This window comes from Rhinatrema bivittatum, chromosome 13 (assembly GCF_901001135.1).
Source record: "Rhinatrema bivittatum chromosome 13, aRhiBiv1.1, whole genome shotgun sequence".
Taxonomy (NCBI): Eukaryota; Metazoa; Chordata; class Amphibia; order Gymnophiona; family Rhinatrematidae; genus Rhinatrema; species Rhinatrema bivittatum.
In genome coordinates, this window is record NC_042627.1 from 5,147,632 (window position 1) to 5,163,887 (window position 16,256).

The window sequence follows — 16,256 nt, forward strand, 5'->3', positions numbered from 1 at the left end:
CAAACGATAGTGTCTCGCAGAGGTATGTAGCGACTTCCAAGTCGCTGCCCTGAAAATCTCCTGAGGAGTCACCAGTTGCGCCTCAGCCCAAGATGCCACCTGCGAATGAGTAAAATGAGCACGCATGCCCTCCGGAATCTCATGACCTCCAGTAATGTAAGTGGACAGCGGCGGATTCCCGATGAAGACCGGCCCGGGGATTCGCCGCCCAGGACATACCACGTGGTCTGCCGAGCGCAGCTCTGTAACAGCCACGCTCGGCAGACCACGTGACTAGCGCGACCGGCCCACCGGTCATCTGCTAGAGTCAGAGAAATACTGAGGAACTGCAGGTTTAGCACCCTCTGCCATCTGCAAGAGACAGAGAAATACTGAGGAACTGCAGGTTTAGCACCCTCTGCCATCTGCTAGAGACAGAGAAATACTGAGGAACTGCAGGTTTAGCACCCTCTGCCATCTGCAAGAGACAGAGAAATACTGAGGAACGGCAGGTTTAGCACCCTCTGCCATCTGCAAGAGACAGAGAAATACTGAGGAACTGCAGGTTTAGCACCCGCTGCCATCTGTTAGAGACAGAGAATTACTGAGGAACTGCAGGTTTAGCACCCTCTGCCATCTGCTAGAGACAGAGAAATACTGAGGAACGGCAGGTTTAGCACCCTCTGCCATCTGCTAGAGACAGAGAAATACTGAGGAACTGCAGGTTTAGCACCCTCTGCCATCTGCTAGAGACAGAGAAATACTGAGGAACGGCAGGTTTAGCACCCTCTGCCATCTGCAAGAGACAGAGAAATACTGAGGAACGGCAGGTTTAGCACCCTCTGCCATCTGCAAGAGACAGAGAAATACTGAGGAACTGCAGGTTTAGCACCCTCTGCCATCTGCAAGAGACAGAGAAATACTGAGGAACGGCAGGTTTAGCACCCTCTGCCATCTGCTAGAGACAGAGAAATACTGAGGAACTGCAGGTTTAGCACCCTCTGCCATCTGCTAGAGACAGAGAAATACTGAGGAACGGCAGGTTTAGCACCCTCTGCCGTCTGCAAGAGACAGAGAAATACTGAGGAACTGCAGGTGGCACTGGGGTTTATGTAGCAGCGTCAGTGAAACTTTCTCGATCTCCATCTGCCGGCAGGGATGCATAGACCCAGGAGTCTGGACTGATCCAGGTACGTACAGGGACCTTGTGGTAAAGTTACTGGAGAGAAGTGTGGTTACATCTCTGCCCGGCTAAAAGCATGAGTGGCTTTCACAGCACACGGTTTTGGCCAGATTAAAAAGAGAAACATCACAGCCTTCAAAGATTTCACTCCATTTGGGGTCCTTACATGCAGTGGCGAAAGTCTGCTGGTTAAGCCGTACACTAATTCTGCTCCTTTGAACTTTCTATTTGTTATGCTCTATTGCCCTATATTTCTGGCTATTGTGCCTTTCGATGGTTTGTGTTGTAAGTGGGCCGAGGAGTTATCTTGTTAACTTTCTACCTTGTCATCTTATGGACGCTACAACAGGAGGATATGATATGTATGAGGGGTTAAGGGGTGGGAAGGGATACTCAAAATGTTGTTTTTTGTTTTGTTTTTTTAACATGGTGATATTCTTCATGCTTATATGTTTCTTTAGCGAAGCGCCAATTAAATTTCTATTGGGAAAAGAAAAAAAAAAAAGAAGCAGCATTCTAAGGTCATGTTTAGATCAGGGGAGTAAAGCAGCACGTGAATATTTGATTTTCAAATCTACATGCACTATTTTGCCCCTGCTCAGCTGCCCACGCAGACAGGCCGATACAGTAAAAAGGGCGGGAGAGCCGGCACTCCGTGTTGAGCACCCGCTCTCCCGACACGCGCCCCTCTCCTGGGCGTGTGATTCTCTCTTCTTAAATGAGGCGGTGCACTGATAAGAAGGCGCTAGGGACAATAGCACATCCCTAGCGCCTTCTTATTAGCAAAGAGGTGGCTGTCGGCGGGTCCCGGCAACCGACGCTCTATTGTACCGGCGACTGTTTCTGAACCCGCTGGCAGCCACGGGACAGGAAAACGGACGCTGGTAAAACTGAGCATCCGTTTTCTATCCCGCCGACTGGTGGGCAGATTTTTTTTTTTTTTAATTTTTGGTTGCTCCGACTTAATATCGCTAGGAAATTAAGTCGGAGAGTGTATAGGAAAGCAGTATTTTCTGATTTTCTGTACACTTTCCCGTGCTGCTTGTTCTTGGGCAGGCGTTAATTTCTGAGGGTAAAATGTGTGGCTTGGCCGCACATTTTACTTTCAGTATCCCGGGCGGCTAACTAGCAGGCTCATCAACATACATTTGATTGTGATGAGCGCTATTAGTTTTCGGGGGGGTTGGCTGCGCACTTTTGACACTCTATTACCCCGGGATACAGTATAAAGGGTAATAGACTCGGGCCGGAAACGCGCGGCCAATCACGTGGTAAACGGTGCGCTCGGCCAAGTTTCTGTATGGGCCTGACAGGCAGGAGGCTCAACACAGGCAGACGATTTTTTTAGCTCGAGCGCTTTGCAGCTGCTAATTTTCAAAGGGATACAATCCAAATAAGCCTCCCCTTCAAAACCAGAAGCAATCTTGTGAGCTAAAAATGCCTGCATCCGTCACGTGCATTCGAAACCACGCATATCTATCATTAGACTGCGGCAGGATGAGACTTAACCAATCAGATCGCTCGACTGGCTGACATACCTCCGGCCACAGACCACCGGAGAATGTGAATTTGCAGACACGTTACATTAAGTTACTTGGAATTGCAGTACCAGGTACTTCTTATGGTGTAAGAGCATCGCTGAGAGTAGACGTGGGCTGCCAGAACTGCTTGTGGGTTTTTTTCACTTGCAGTCATGCTCTCACAATAAAAAGACGCAGCAGCTCACACGCCAGGCCGGGCACTAATGGATTGTGTTGTGCTTTCCAGGTGTTGAAGGTACCTGTCATGGGGCCTGTCACAGGTTATCAGCATTCACATTACAGTGTGCACCATGGATAGAGAAACTTAGAGGATGGTGGCAGATAAAGAACCCTTGGGCCAAGCTGCCTGCCCCTTTAAAAAGATCAAAAATCCAAAGCACTGGAACACAATGGGCCTGTTCCAGCCGTCTGCAGAAAACTCCAGCTCATCAGCCAGTCCCGGTTTTGTCTGACTGCAGCTGTAGACTTGTAGTTCTGCCTTTTTTTTAAAGAGAGGTTGAACCCGTAAGCCTATAGAAGCCTTAACACAAAGGCTGGACCGGCTCAGCCTGCTCAATGACCTGGAATTTGTTAACCAACTTAACTCTGCCTGCTTCCTGTGTCGGGACCTTGTAAACCTTGCTGTCTGGCTCAGGCAGCTTGAACACGCGTGCTCTATCCTTGTTTAACTATAATACAAATATATTTATTTATTTGATTTATATTCCACCTTTCAGACGTTTCAAAGCGCATCGCATTCGGGTACTGAAGGTATTTCCCTGTCCCCAGAGGGCTCACAATCTAAGGCCCGGAGCCGCTAAGCTGTGACGTTTTTTCGTGGGAGGGATCTCACCATTGCGAAATTACTTTTATGCTTGTTTACATGTAGTGTATTGCTTTAGGCGATTCATACATACGGATAAAGATTAGCGTCCCTGGGCTCCTGCCTCACATTTGCCGCATTTCAAAAAGTTATTTTATCATAACTGATCACTTTCTCGGTCAGCTGTGACAAAATATTTGCATCAAATTGCCTAGTAATGATCTTCTTTGCATGCTTTTGCATTATTTCTACGTGCAAATCAGGCCATTTGTAATAGGGCAGGGTACCAGGGCGGGTTATGCTAAATATCGCGCAACTGCGCGATGTCGCTACAAAAGTGTCCATCGTACTATATACACTGTTTAATGCACATCACAGCACTACCGCAGCTTGATGCATCACTTTTCCAAGTTTGTACCTGAGGCAATGAAACGGGAAGTGACTTGCCCAAGGACACAAGGAGCAGCAGTGCAGGCTTTCCTGGTTTGCAGCTGCTGTAACCAATAGGCTACCATTTCACTCCATATATAATATGAAATAATCCTCCCAGCAAAAGTGGACAGAACGTCATGGCCCATTTCACCTTGTGGAGAAATATCGGTGAGAGTTAACAAGTAAGCACCTGGATTTATCCTCACTCATTTTATAATCCATTTTGTAAGTGCAGTTCAGATCCCTGTTGTGCAGTGAGACAGATGTCACCTTTCCTCCTGCCTGATGTGTCACACCAGCTGTACAGGAGACAGATGTTACCACCACTTCAGCTGGCTGATGTAAGTCACCTCTGGATGTGCAGTAAAAACCTCTCCCACCTGCTTAAACCATCCCTGGGACAGCTCCAGCCAACAGCATAGGAGCTGCGTGCACGGCAGCCTTAGGGCTCAGGGATGAGATTTAGTCTCCTTACACTGTCCATACAGGGTTGAGTGGAGCACACTACTTGCCAGTACATCTGGGACAGAACTGGCCATTTCAGGCTCTCTTAAGGTGCGGTCCTACATGGCCACCGGTGAGGTTTCGGAAGAGCACGGTATGTAAAAGAAGAGGTGACAGGAGAAAGGGAGCGAGAGTCCTGCCTCTTGATGAACCCAGGCAACATGTCCTCCCCACAACCACAGATCACGTTAGTAAATGATCCCATGGGAGCCATCACTCCTTCCCCGACATCTTATCCGTGGGCCACAGCCTGGGGCCGACTCGCTCGGGGTCAATCTCTCTTCTTTGTCCTTGCACTCGCTGGCCCGGGGGTGGGGGAGGTGCCACGCCCGTCACGATAGCCGCAGAGGACTCCGGTAGAGGCCGGGGAGAAGCAGCTTCAAGGCAGAGTCGGTCATCACGGCAGTGATCCCCCAGACCTTGTACCTCCCGTTCAGGAAAACCGGGATTGTGTATCTGTATTGCCCGTGCCACCGGAAGTGTGTGTAGCCCCGATTCTGCGCCTCACAAATGTGCGGCAGGGTCAGCGTGAAAACATCTTCCACCTCAGAAAAGGGAGAGAAAAAGCAAAAGGCTGTGAAGGAAAAAAAAAAAAAAGTGTGTCCTAAATATGAAGGGGGCAGCCCCTCCAACAGCACTGCGCCCCTAACAGCATGTCCTGCATACACAGGAGATCGCCCCCAATACCAGGCTAATTTATTATTAAGATCTATCAACCCCGGGGTGCATCCTGCACAGAACGGCAGTTACAACCCTCAAAACCTCGCTGGGCAGCAAAACGTGTCACTTCGGTCTTTTTCGTCATTTATTCAGGCCTGAATTCGGCACAGGCAACTTAGGCAACTGTAGTGGTTGCCAAGTTTCGATAGGCACCAGAGAAGAGTGATCCAGAAAAGATTTTCAGGACTGCACCTGGCGATTCGGTGCTGCCTCGGCCACGACCCTGCAGGACGACGAGAGCCCAGAACAGCACTGGGATATCACTGTTAGCCTCGCAGGCCAGCAGATTCCTACGTTCAATTTATACGTTGCTTCGAGTGACTAAACACCAGCAGCAGGTCAGTGCAGGCAGGACTCACCTCCGCTCTGTTTGGATTCAGACTCAGTGACTCCATAGAGCCGATGTTGGCAAGAACTGGAACAATCACCATTCCTGTCTGAAAACAAATATTAGTACTGAAGCACCAGCACGGGCAGAGTACATTAAAAAAAACCAAAAAAAAACCCACACACACACGCACACAAAAACATCCCACGTACATACACACTCAAGCATAAGCCATATAAACACAAATGCATGCGCAGACAGGACAGAAACACACAGCTTCCCAAAGAGGGGGATCCGCCGTGCCTCATCAGGCTCAGTGTAACCGGAGCCCTGCGGTTCCCTTTCCTATCGCACACAGAAACTCTCCTTAGCTTTCCTTACTGGTTGTGGTGACATCGGCCCGGAGTGCTTTAAAACATGAGAAAGGAGGTAAGTGCTTGAAGTTAGAAGGTGAGGGGGCAAAATGACCTTGCATGCGAGACTGGCACTGGGCATCCTACCTTGGGCACAATCTCACATGCAAGGCATTCCAAGAGAAATCAAACAGTAAGCTCTCTAAGGCAGGCACCTACAGCTGTGCATCTCAAATGGCTGCAGTTGCCTGTTCCGGAGAGCTTACTTTGATTTTACTTGGTAAAATGGCCATGCATGCCAGAGACTTGACGCTGGGCATCCTGACGTAGGCACAATCTTGCATGCAAGGCCATTGTGGTCTCACTCCTCCTGGTTCAGGGATGGTGCAAGGGTATCAGGTGCCCTAGGCAAACCTCGCCCATCCATCCACACCAGTAAAAATTATGCATTTATGATAACAGATGATTTTACATGAAAAAGGACATTCAAAGTATAGTTTTCTGAGATAAAACTATCATTTACAGCATTGCATGTAAATAGAACATACATATTGTATGTCAACTAGAAAAACTCTGCTAAAAGGCAAAAAAAGACACTTGGAACCCACCTGGAATTGTGCCTGTTATAACGCATGTTGGGTGTAGATTGGGCACTCAAAGCCAAGAGTAAAGTGAATTACAATTACAATACAGTAAACCGCCAGTACCAAAACAGCACTAACTGCCAGCACTCAGATAGTAACAACCTACCTATGAAAAGGCAACGCTGTAAAAATGTCAGGCCCTAAAACACCAATATACTTCCTATTACAAAACAAACAAGCCAAGCTACTATAGAGGCCCCTAAGCAGAAGCTTCCTGCTAGCAGGACACCCCCAGTTCGATCAAACATACAGAACACAGGCAAACTCTCACCAAATACAGAACAGAGAGATCATAAAGTAAAAACTAAAGATGTGCAGACAAAAACTGAACTGGAAACCACAACACTAGACTGTGCGTGCAGCGCAACAATGGGAAAAACAGAACACACTGCCATTCTTCATAAAATATCAAACAATAAAATCAAGAAATATAAAAATGTTCCAACTCAAAAAATAATGAAAATCTGTACATACATCAAATATTAGGTGATTAAAACTAACAAAGGTATAAAATGAACCACTCACTATACCAGGGAACTCTTGATTTCCAGATGCCCTGAGATTGTTGTGGATTAGCTAATGGAGTGGGAAGCAGTGGTTGTTGTGCACAAACTCTCCTCACACACACACTCTACCACACAATCACCCACCCACATACTTTCTCGCTCACAATCTCTCTCTCTCACATACACCCTCATTTGCTCAGACAGGGCCCCCTTCTCTCTCACACACACAGGTTCCTTGTCTCACTCACAAACATACCCTCATTCAGGCTCCTTCCCTCCCTCTCAAGCGCAGCCTCGCTCTCTCCTATACACACAATCCCTCACTCTCATACAAGTTCCCTCTGACTCTCATCCACATACAAACTCTTTTTATGAAGGCTTCCTCTCTCTCACACACATACACTCTCCCTCTCTCTCATATATACCATCTCACACACTTTCTATCTCTTGCATACACACTCCCCGTCCCACACCACACACACACACAGGCTCCCTCTCTCACACACACAAATGCACTCAAATCTGTCACTCTTACACACTCACACACACACACCCACCGGCTATCTTACCAATCTCTCTCTGCCTTACAGGTTCTCTTGGTCTCTCATTCTGGGCCTCTGCTTCTTCCTTCTGCAGGCGGGAAGGGCTCTGGCCCAGAAAGTGTGCTTTATGCTGTCTGCTTTTAACGCATCTCTCTGCATAGCTGGAGAATAGCTACTGCCTTCTTTTCAAAGGATTTGCATGCACCCATGCTAATCTTAGTGCTGGTTTTTACTCCTGTTTTAGTGTGCATTTTTTTTTTTTTTTTAGGAGTTCAACTCCCTGCTACGTACCAGAATTAACTAATGGCAGAAAGGTGCGCACTAAAACAGGAGTAAGAAACCTGCGCTAACATTAGCGCCCCTTACTACATCGACCTCAGAGTGATTAGTGAGGTATCACGCAAGCCGACCAATTGCAAAGCAGTTTCACAGTAGGTGACGCTACAGCTAAACTGGCCAATCACTAAGCTGTTCATAGCGTGTTATGCCACAACCAGCGAGTAGATTCATAGCGTATGACTTAACGGTGAAATTACCCAATCAGTGAGCAGCCTCACGGTCTGCGATGTCACAGGGGAATTGTTTATTTATCCAGTTTTCCCACTGCCTTTCCTTAAAAGCTCCAGGTGAGGTACAATAATAAATCATTTACCCAGAGAGTAAGCGGTTTCATTACCCCCCACACATTCTCCTCTTCCACACGGATTCCCAGCTCTTCCTGGGTCTCCCTCAGCGCCGTATGGATAACGCTCTGGTCCGATGGGTCACACTTTCCTCCTGGGAAACTGAAACGCACAAAACCAAAGGTTCTTCTTTAAAGTAACAGCACCATCTACAGGCCTCAAAATATCAACTGGCAGTTAACTCATATGGTTTTATTTCTAGGTTTCCTTTTATTTATATGAAAATATGTTTCCTAGATTTTAACTTTTTTTTTTTTTTTTTTTTAAATAAAACCTCTGCGTGTTTTACTATGGCCACAACCTCTGTTTTTTTAAATAACTCCTTCCCCGAGTCCACTGTTTGCTTTATTTATTTATTTAAAAGTATTTCCATCTCGCATTACCAAAACATCTAAGCAGGTCACAGAAAGATCAAAGCATAAAGCAAAACAAATAACCAAACAAACAAATCATGTATATTAGCACCAAGATATGGTTTTGGTTATTTTTTGAGAATATCACTTGATAAACGTAAAGCAGGAATGCCGAATGGGCAGCTGAAGAGCAAAATCTTCATCACAGCCCTATGCCGGCATCACACTGAGGCATGCAAAGCAGGAATACGGCACAGACAATGGAAGAGGACGTACATCAGAGCCCCATGCAGGTGTTGCACTGATGCACAGAAAGCACGAATACAGCACGGACAACTGAAGGGCAGATTTTCATCAGAATCCCATTCTGGTTAAGGTAGAGCTCATCCCACTGGAATAGGCTTTCCTTTCCCCAGAATGTTCCCCCAATTCCCAACAAATCTGAAACCCTCTTACCTGCTGGTCATCATCCAATAGCCCCTTTTTTGACTCAGTTTTGGTTACACTTGGGAGAGTGACCCACGCAGGGCCTTTGTCCAAGGAACCTAAGAAGATGGCGGTGGATTGATCTGGGACAGAAGGAAGTCTTCTTAGGTTCGTAGGACAAAGGGCCTGTGTGGGTCATTCTCCCAAGTGTAACCAAAACTGAGCTATATATATACACACACACACACACACATACACACACACATATATGATGTCAGAAAAGTGAGCGAGCATAACCCATACATTAGAGAGATATCTTTAGCTAGCAGCATAGAACTACAGACTCAGTGAGACAATTGCTCCTTATCTGACATCACCAACAATATTACCATGCAGTTTAGAATAACTGTGAAATAAAACAAACATAGTTATGTGTGCATGCGAGGAGACCCACCTGACGTCCCCCTTGTGTCTCCCATGCAGGGTGCTGGAGCGCAGAGTGTAGAGGAACGCCGGGGCTCCAGCCACAGAGCACAGTGGCACCAGGACAGCAGCCGAAGCCTTGGCGTTACAGTACTGTGCCGTGGGAGCCTCCAGCGCAGCGCGACAGCGCTTCTCATTCTCTGCTGACAGGCAGCTCCAGGCAAGGCCATGCTCAATCACTTTGGGCGGGTTAGCAAAAGTGGTGTAGCTCCTGGTGAGGTCCGGGCGCCAGGAGACACGCAGGGCCGCAGCCAGCATCGTATCTTTGACTGCTTACGGGCAGAAAAGAGAGAGAAATTGCTCAAAGATTTGCATGAGAAAACATCAGCAAGGGCAAGAGAATCAGCGTGTCATTGGTGAGACTTCACCTGGTGTATTGCTCAGTTCGGAGGTTATATCTCCAGAAGGATAGGCAGGGTAGAGGCAGTTCAGAAAAGGGCTATCAAAGTGGTGCAGAATCTATAAAATGCATTTTTATTTATAATTTGCATTCATCGATCACTACTGTAGCCAAGCTCACAGAAATTTACAATCAAAAGCAAACATATTAAAACACAACATAAAAATAACGCATTCATAAAATAAAACAACATAATAAAATGAGACAAAGACCTAAATATGTACACCTTATAGGAGAGGAGAGACAGGGAGATCCGAGAGATATTCAAATAACTCAAAAGGTATAATTAATTCACAAGAAGCGAATCTTTTTAAGAATAAAAGAAGGTCTAAAATAAGAGATCATGAGACTTAAAGGGGGGTCATCTAAGGAGTAACAAAGACATATTTCTTTAATTAAACATATTTCATTAAACAGGCGTGACCAAATGCATTGCATTTGGTCACGCCTGTTTAATGTTATAATGTAAACCGAACTGATATGTAACTCTGCTACATGAAGTCCGATATATAAAAATGTTAAATAAATAAATAAATAAATAATTTCTTCATGTAGAGAGAGGTGGATGTATGCAACAGCCTTCCAGGAAAGGGTTTGGAGGTAACAACAGGAAAAGAATTCAACATGACATAGGATCATTGGATGCGTAGCTATAAAGAAATAAAGGGAAAGCCAGAGATCAACTAAGGTCTATGATGCAACAGGAAGTAAACTGGGCAGATTAATGCCACTGCATTCTGTTTCTTCCCCTGTCTCCAGGCAGGATTCATAGAATAGCTACACTGCACCAAAAGGAGTTTAAACTTATCTCTTAATTTCCTTTCCTTTAGTTCTTTCAGACCAGTCCAGACGAGTGAGTTATACCCTCCTACCACCAGATGGAGACAGAGAAAAGAAGCTCAAAGTTGATTTCACTTCCCCTCTAAAGGCCTGGTGCTGCTTTCAGCTCTTCAGTAAAAGAGCAAAGACAGCCAAAGGCAATTATTTGTTTTGGTTTCCAACTCACCAGCACAACCAAAGCACACCACTCCATGGTTATTAACCCAGAATAAGAATCCTTACAACAAGCTTACAATTAAGCCAGCTACCTTCAGAATAAACAACACAGTAGCTGTTAGATTTCAGACTCTATCAAACTGAGAGCCCTTGATCACTGCAACTCCCTTGGGTGGGTTCTGGACTAGTCTGGCATGACTAAAGGAAAGAAAATTAATAGGCAAGTTTAAATTTAATTTGCCTTATCGCCCATGCCAGACCCGCTCAGACAAGAGGGATGTACCAAAGCTCCACCCAGTCCAGGCAAGAGGAAGTCATGATAGCTCTCAGAACTTCTGCATCCAAGGGATAACCTCTCTCTGCCTGCACACTCATATTTAGGTTCATACAGCAGAAAGCAATGGGGGCAAGGGCGCCACCCTGCCATTATCTTCTGGAAAGACAGATTGTGATTCTGCCTACAAGAACTCTTTCACTCTCATTAAACAGGTTCACTGAGATCTGCAATCTCTTGCTAGTGTTGTCCAACATGCTCCTCTCCTCCATTATTCCTGAAATTAATGCCTTAGAACTCAGTGTTTTTACAGGACATATTAATAGACCAAAGAACTATGTGACAAAAAACTGGCCACCTGCAAACATCTCGTGATCTTGAATCTTTGGAAGAAAGTATCTAATCTGAGAGAGTCGTGAGAGAGCTTCCGTACCTGTATCTCTTCCAGCAAGCCAGAGCCCACCAAAACGAAAATCCACAAATCAACCCAAGGTTCTAACCACAACCTGGCAAACTTCCTCAGATTCTGTATATATTCGTCCTGTCGGTGTTTCCCAGTAAGCATGCCAGAACATGGGCTTGTCATAATAGTCTTGAGAAAACTAAGGGGCTAGGTCTCTGGACTGATCTATGGTACTTCATGAATGAATATTATTTATTTTTATTTTTTTGTATACCGACATTCGATCTGAGATATCACATTGGTTTACATTCAGGTACTGCAGGTATTTCTCTATTCCCAGAGGGCTTACAATCTAAGTTTTGTACTTGAGGCAATGGAGGGTAAAGTGACTTGCCCAAGGTCACAAGGAGCGACAGCAGGACTCGAACCCTGGTCTCCTGGTTCCTAGCCCACTGCTCTAACCACTAGGCTATTTCCTTTTGTGTTCATACCCCACATCAGTCCAGACAAGTGGGATGTACCAAAGCACCCCTATACTGGGCAGGCCCACGAAAGACCCCCTCTCAAGACACTTTCGCCAGGAGCCTGAACATCTAAACAGTAATGGCAAGATAAAGTGTGACGAGAAGACCACGTCACCGCTCTACAAATTTCCTGCGGCAACGCTGACACACGGCCCACGATGCTGCCTGAGCTCTGGTGGAGTGTGCACGCAACCCATCTGGAATTCTTCTCCCCTTACAAACTTAGGCCGAAACAAAGCTTCCTTCAACCAACGCACTATCATGTCCTTGGAGGGCTTGCATCCTTTTCTCCCACCTCCAAACAATATAAACAAATGATCCAACCACCCAAAAACTGTTGGTGACCTTTAGATAAGGCAACAGTACCCGGTGCACATCCAAGAAATAGAGCTCTTCTGCCTCCAGCAACTCAGCAGACCAATTCAGAAAGGCAGGAGCTCCACAGTCTGATTCAGGAGAAAAAAAAGATGCCAGGAACTAAGGTACCATGCACAAAGACACGTCCTCGTCCGAAATCTTCAGAAATGGTTCCGTTCAGGACAAAGCCTGCTCCGAAATCCTTCTGAACGAACAAATCACCACATTCTGCACGGACAAATCGCCACCAAAAATACCACGTTCAGCGTTAGGTCCTTTAACAACATCTTCCTCAACGGCTCAAACAGAGGCCCACAAAGCACCTGCAAGACCAAGTGTAAACTCCAAGCCAGACCCATCTGCGCACCGGCAGCCACAGATGCTTGACCCCCTTCAAAAACCTCACAACATCTGAATGAGAGGCCAATGACCTTTTCCCTAAAGTCTACCTCTGAGACACCACAAAGCTGCCAACTGAACCCACAAGGAATTGTAAACTAAGCCCTTGAAAATCACAGGTTCAGCCTGCGTCTTTCTACATTATTATTTTTTTAAACTTTCCTTTACCTGAGCTCAACCCTCCCTGACTGAGAGCACAAACAAGTCTCCAGCTCCGGGGGGGGGGGGGGGGGGTAGAGGGCAAAAGCCGTCATTGTTGAACTTCCCTCGTCCTCCAACTGCTAGAGTTTCTAGGCTGCCGAACTCAAGACGCTCAACTGAGGGAGGGACCCAGTGGTACCTCAGGAGCTCAAGCAATGCTTCTAAACTTCTATCTTCTTATTTTATACTACAAGCAATCCCCACTAGGGAGATGCATGTTCACCATCTTCTGGAGACAGAGAATACAGGCGGGCTGATGTCAGGGCAGGGCTATATGTCCGCGACGTCAGCTTTACACCGTCTCCACCTACTGGTAGAAGTGCATAACCCACTCATGTGGATTGGCCTGCCTGAGTGCAGAGGAACTATAATAATCAAAGGTATTGAATTGGCTTAGTTTATATCATTTCAAGTTAAAACTGGAAATGCTCACTCTGACTGGTACTCAAATTCCAGTGTGCCACAGGGGTCTGCTCTCTCTGCGACACTTTTTAATATATCTCTCTCTCCACTCTGCAAACTATTATCCGGCCTCGGCATAAAACTATCATATTAAAAGACTTAAAACCTGGCTTTTCACACAAGCCTATGCCTGAGCTGGACTTTACAAACACCCTCCCTTCCTGGACAATTTCTTTTTATCCCACAGTGATTAATAATCCTAGAATTAATTGCAAATCTCTCCTGTCAATTTTCAACCACTTGTTACATGATTGATTCATTCTAATCGCTAGTCTATAAGATTGCTGTTATTTAAATTGATGTTTTATAATGTGTTATTTAATTCAATTTTTTTCCAAGTTCCTCATTTTCCTTGTTCTCTGTAAGACACACGTGTTAATGTCATTTCAATGTTATATGTAAACCAAAGTGATTAGTAACATTGTTACCAGAACCTCAGTATATTAAAAATGTTAAATAAATAAAATAAATAAATATTTATGCCGTTGACATTCAGTTTTTCTTCCCATATCAACATTCTTGGTCTTTCACCTTCAGTTCACTTGACATATACCTCATTGCAATACACTCATGGCTCTCACATAAGCTCCAGCTGAATGTGGATAAAACCAAAATTTTCATACTCTAAACAGAAACACTCAGAATATTTTCCATCACCTTTTTCATTTAAAGGTCAGCACATACCAATTAAACATCAAACGTGTAATCGAGGGTTTATTCCTGATAATCCATTATCAATGAAACTACATATAAATAACATTGTAATAAACTAAATTCTTCAAACTATGCTTAAACAAAATTTAAAACCACTACTAGAACATCAAGATTTCCATACAGTGCTACATGCATTAATTTTGACCAGCATGGAGTATTGTGATGCCCTACTTCTGGGCCTTCCAACAAATACAATGCAGATTATCCAGGACCCTGCACCTCTTATTAACAGGAACCAGAATACATATTACCGGTACTTTCATCTCTGCACTGACTTCCTTTACAACTCAGAATACAAAACAAAATGTTTGCTGTACACAAATTAATGCAGAATGAGTCTATCCCATGGTTTAATTCTGTTATAAGAATGTATAGACCCGACCCATGTTCTGAGACATAGGAACAAGATCTTCTGGAGATTCCCTCTATAAAAGTAGCATGATTAGGAATAATGAGAGAGCGTGTTTTTGGTAGCAGCGCCTGAAAAGTGGAATTTCCTTCCAGAGCATCTATGCCTGCCTTCCTGTAGCAAAAGTTTTAAGAGGGCTCTTAAGGCAAGTTTTTGAGGGATCTTAAAATGTATGCAATTTAATTTTAGCTAATGAAGAAACTTTTGCAGATGTTGCTCACTCACTGCTTGTTTCTTGTCTTGTTATTGATGTTTAATTATCTATGTATCTAATCGTTATTGATTTTAATTATGTATTTATGTATGTATGATGTGATCCGCTACCAACTATAGGATGCATACGGAATATAAATTAATTTTAATTAAATAATTCAAGCTGAGGAAAAAAATCAGGTGGGGAGGATAAAAATTAAAATGGATTTAAGGCTTCTAGAGGGAAACTCAGTAAGAAAGAAAAAAATGAAATAAAGAGCGAGGAAGGAGGGCTTCCTGGCGCCCTGTCTCTTTTTTTTTTCCTTTTCCGAGGGAAGGTCCCTCCTTCCTCAGAGCGTTACATCAGAGGAGGAAGAAAAGGAACGGAAAGGGGAGGGGGAAGGAAAGACCCCTCCTCCACAGCAGGGCAGGGGACATGAAAGCTGAAGCAGTCGTACCCGGGGAGGTGCTGGCCCGTGTGAAAGCGGGAACAATGTCAGTCCAAGGAGGGAGGTGCAGGGAGCAAAGGAAAACCGGCCGAGGGAGGGCTGAGGAGCTGCCCACACTGAAAGGGGAGGGCCGGGGCATGAACAGCTGGCAGCCCGCCCCCGTCGTTACCTGACTAGCACGGCTGCCTCCCTGGCCTGCAGGCCTTGCCGTGCCTCCTGCTCCTACCGTGGAGCCCCGGGAAGGGCTTGTGCTGTGGAAAGAAAATGGCAGAAGCCGTGAAGGAAGGGTTGGCGGAGGGAGCGGTGCACACAACAACCCCCCCCCCCCCCCCCAGCAAGCTGCAGCAGCAGCGGCGCTACCGAGGCCGGGCCTCCTGGTGCAAAAAGAGGGGACCGTTCCCCAAAGCGGCAAGAAGCGGCTCCTTTTCCCTCTCTCCCTATCCCCGAGGAGGGCGGGTAAACTCTGCCATATATATAATATTTATTTATTTTTATTTTATGTTTTTGTCTCTCCTTCTGTAGGGCTTGGGAAACAGAAAGTTTCTACTTTTATTCTGAGTCTTTTCGGCTCTTTCCCACCGAGCAGGTAGAGAGCCATGCTGCTCTCGCAGTGCCTGCTGGAACTTATAGTCCCGTTCCGCTTTCTGCGGATGTCGCGTGTGTGCGCGCGCGCGCTGCTATAGAAAGGTTCAGCAGTGCTAGCATTCAGTAAATAATACTAAGTGGGATTTTTTTTAGCTCCCCCTTTCCAAGTAATGAATAATTCAGATAACACTGAATCCCAGAGAATGCAGAGACGGCGGGAACTCCCGACCTGGCCTTACAAATCCCAGCATGCAGCGCGGCAGGGCAGGCTCAGTGACGTAAAACTGCAGCGCCGCACCCAGCGGGAAGCTGCAGCAGGGTCGCACTGCAAGGCTCACCTGGGCATGTCCCGGCAAAGAATGGCATTTAAACACTACACTTAGATTCACACGGTTTTTTTTAAATTAATCAG

The 16,256-nt window shown here is 45.7% G+C and overlaps 1 protein-coding gene across 3 annotated transcripts; it reads right to left on the reverse strand.

The window, feature by feature from the left end:
- Positions 1–2,284: 2,284 nt before the first annotated feature.
- On the reverse strand, positions 2,285–16,115 carry NUDT8 (nudix hydrolase 8). 3 transcript variants are annotated; one of them, XM_029575621.1, is made up of 5 exons: positions 15,429–16,115; positions 9,451–9,751; positions 8,187–8,319; positions 5,521–5,598; positions 2,285–4,986 (listed from the first exon to the last, which is right to left on the reverse strand). In XM_029575621.1, the coding sequence occupies exons 2-5, from the start codon at positions 9,735–9,737 to the stop codon at positions 4,774–4,776; spliced, it is 711 nt and encodes a 236-aa protein (XP_029431481.1). In that variant the 5' UTR covers positions 9,738–9,751; positions 15,429–16,115; the 3' UTR covers positions 2,285–4,773. The 3 variants fall into 3 exon arrangements, with proteins under 3 accessions (XP_029431481.1, XP_029431482.1, XP_029431480.1); XM_029575622.1 differs by having other exon boundaries at positions 9,451–9,748; positions 15,429–16,114; XM_029575620.1 differs by lacking the exon at positions 15,429–16,115 and adding an exon at positions 15,269–15,411 and having other exon boundaries at positions 9,451–9,748.
- Positions 16,116–16,256: the final 141 nt, after the last annotated feature.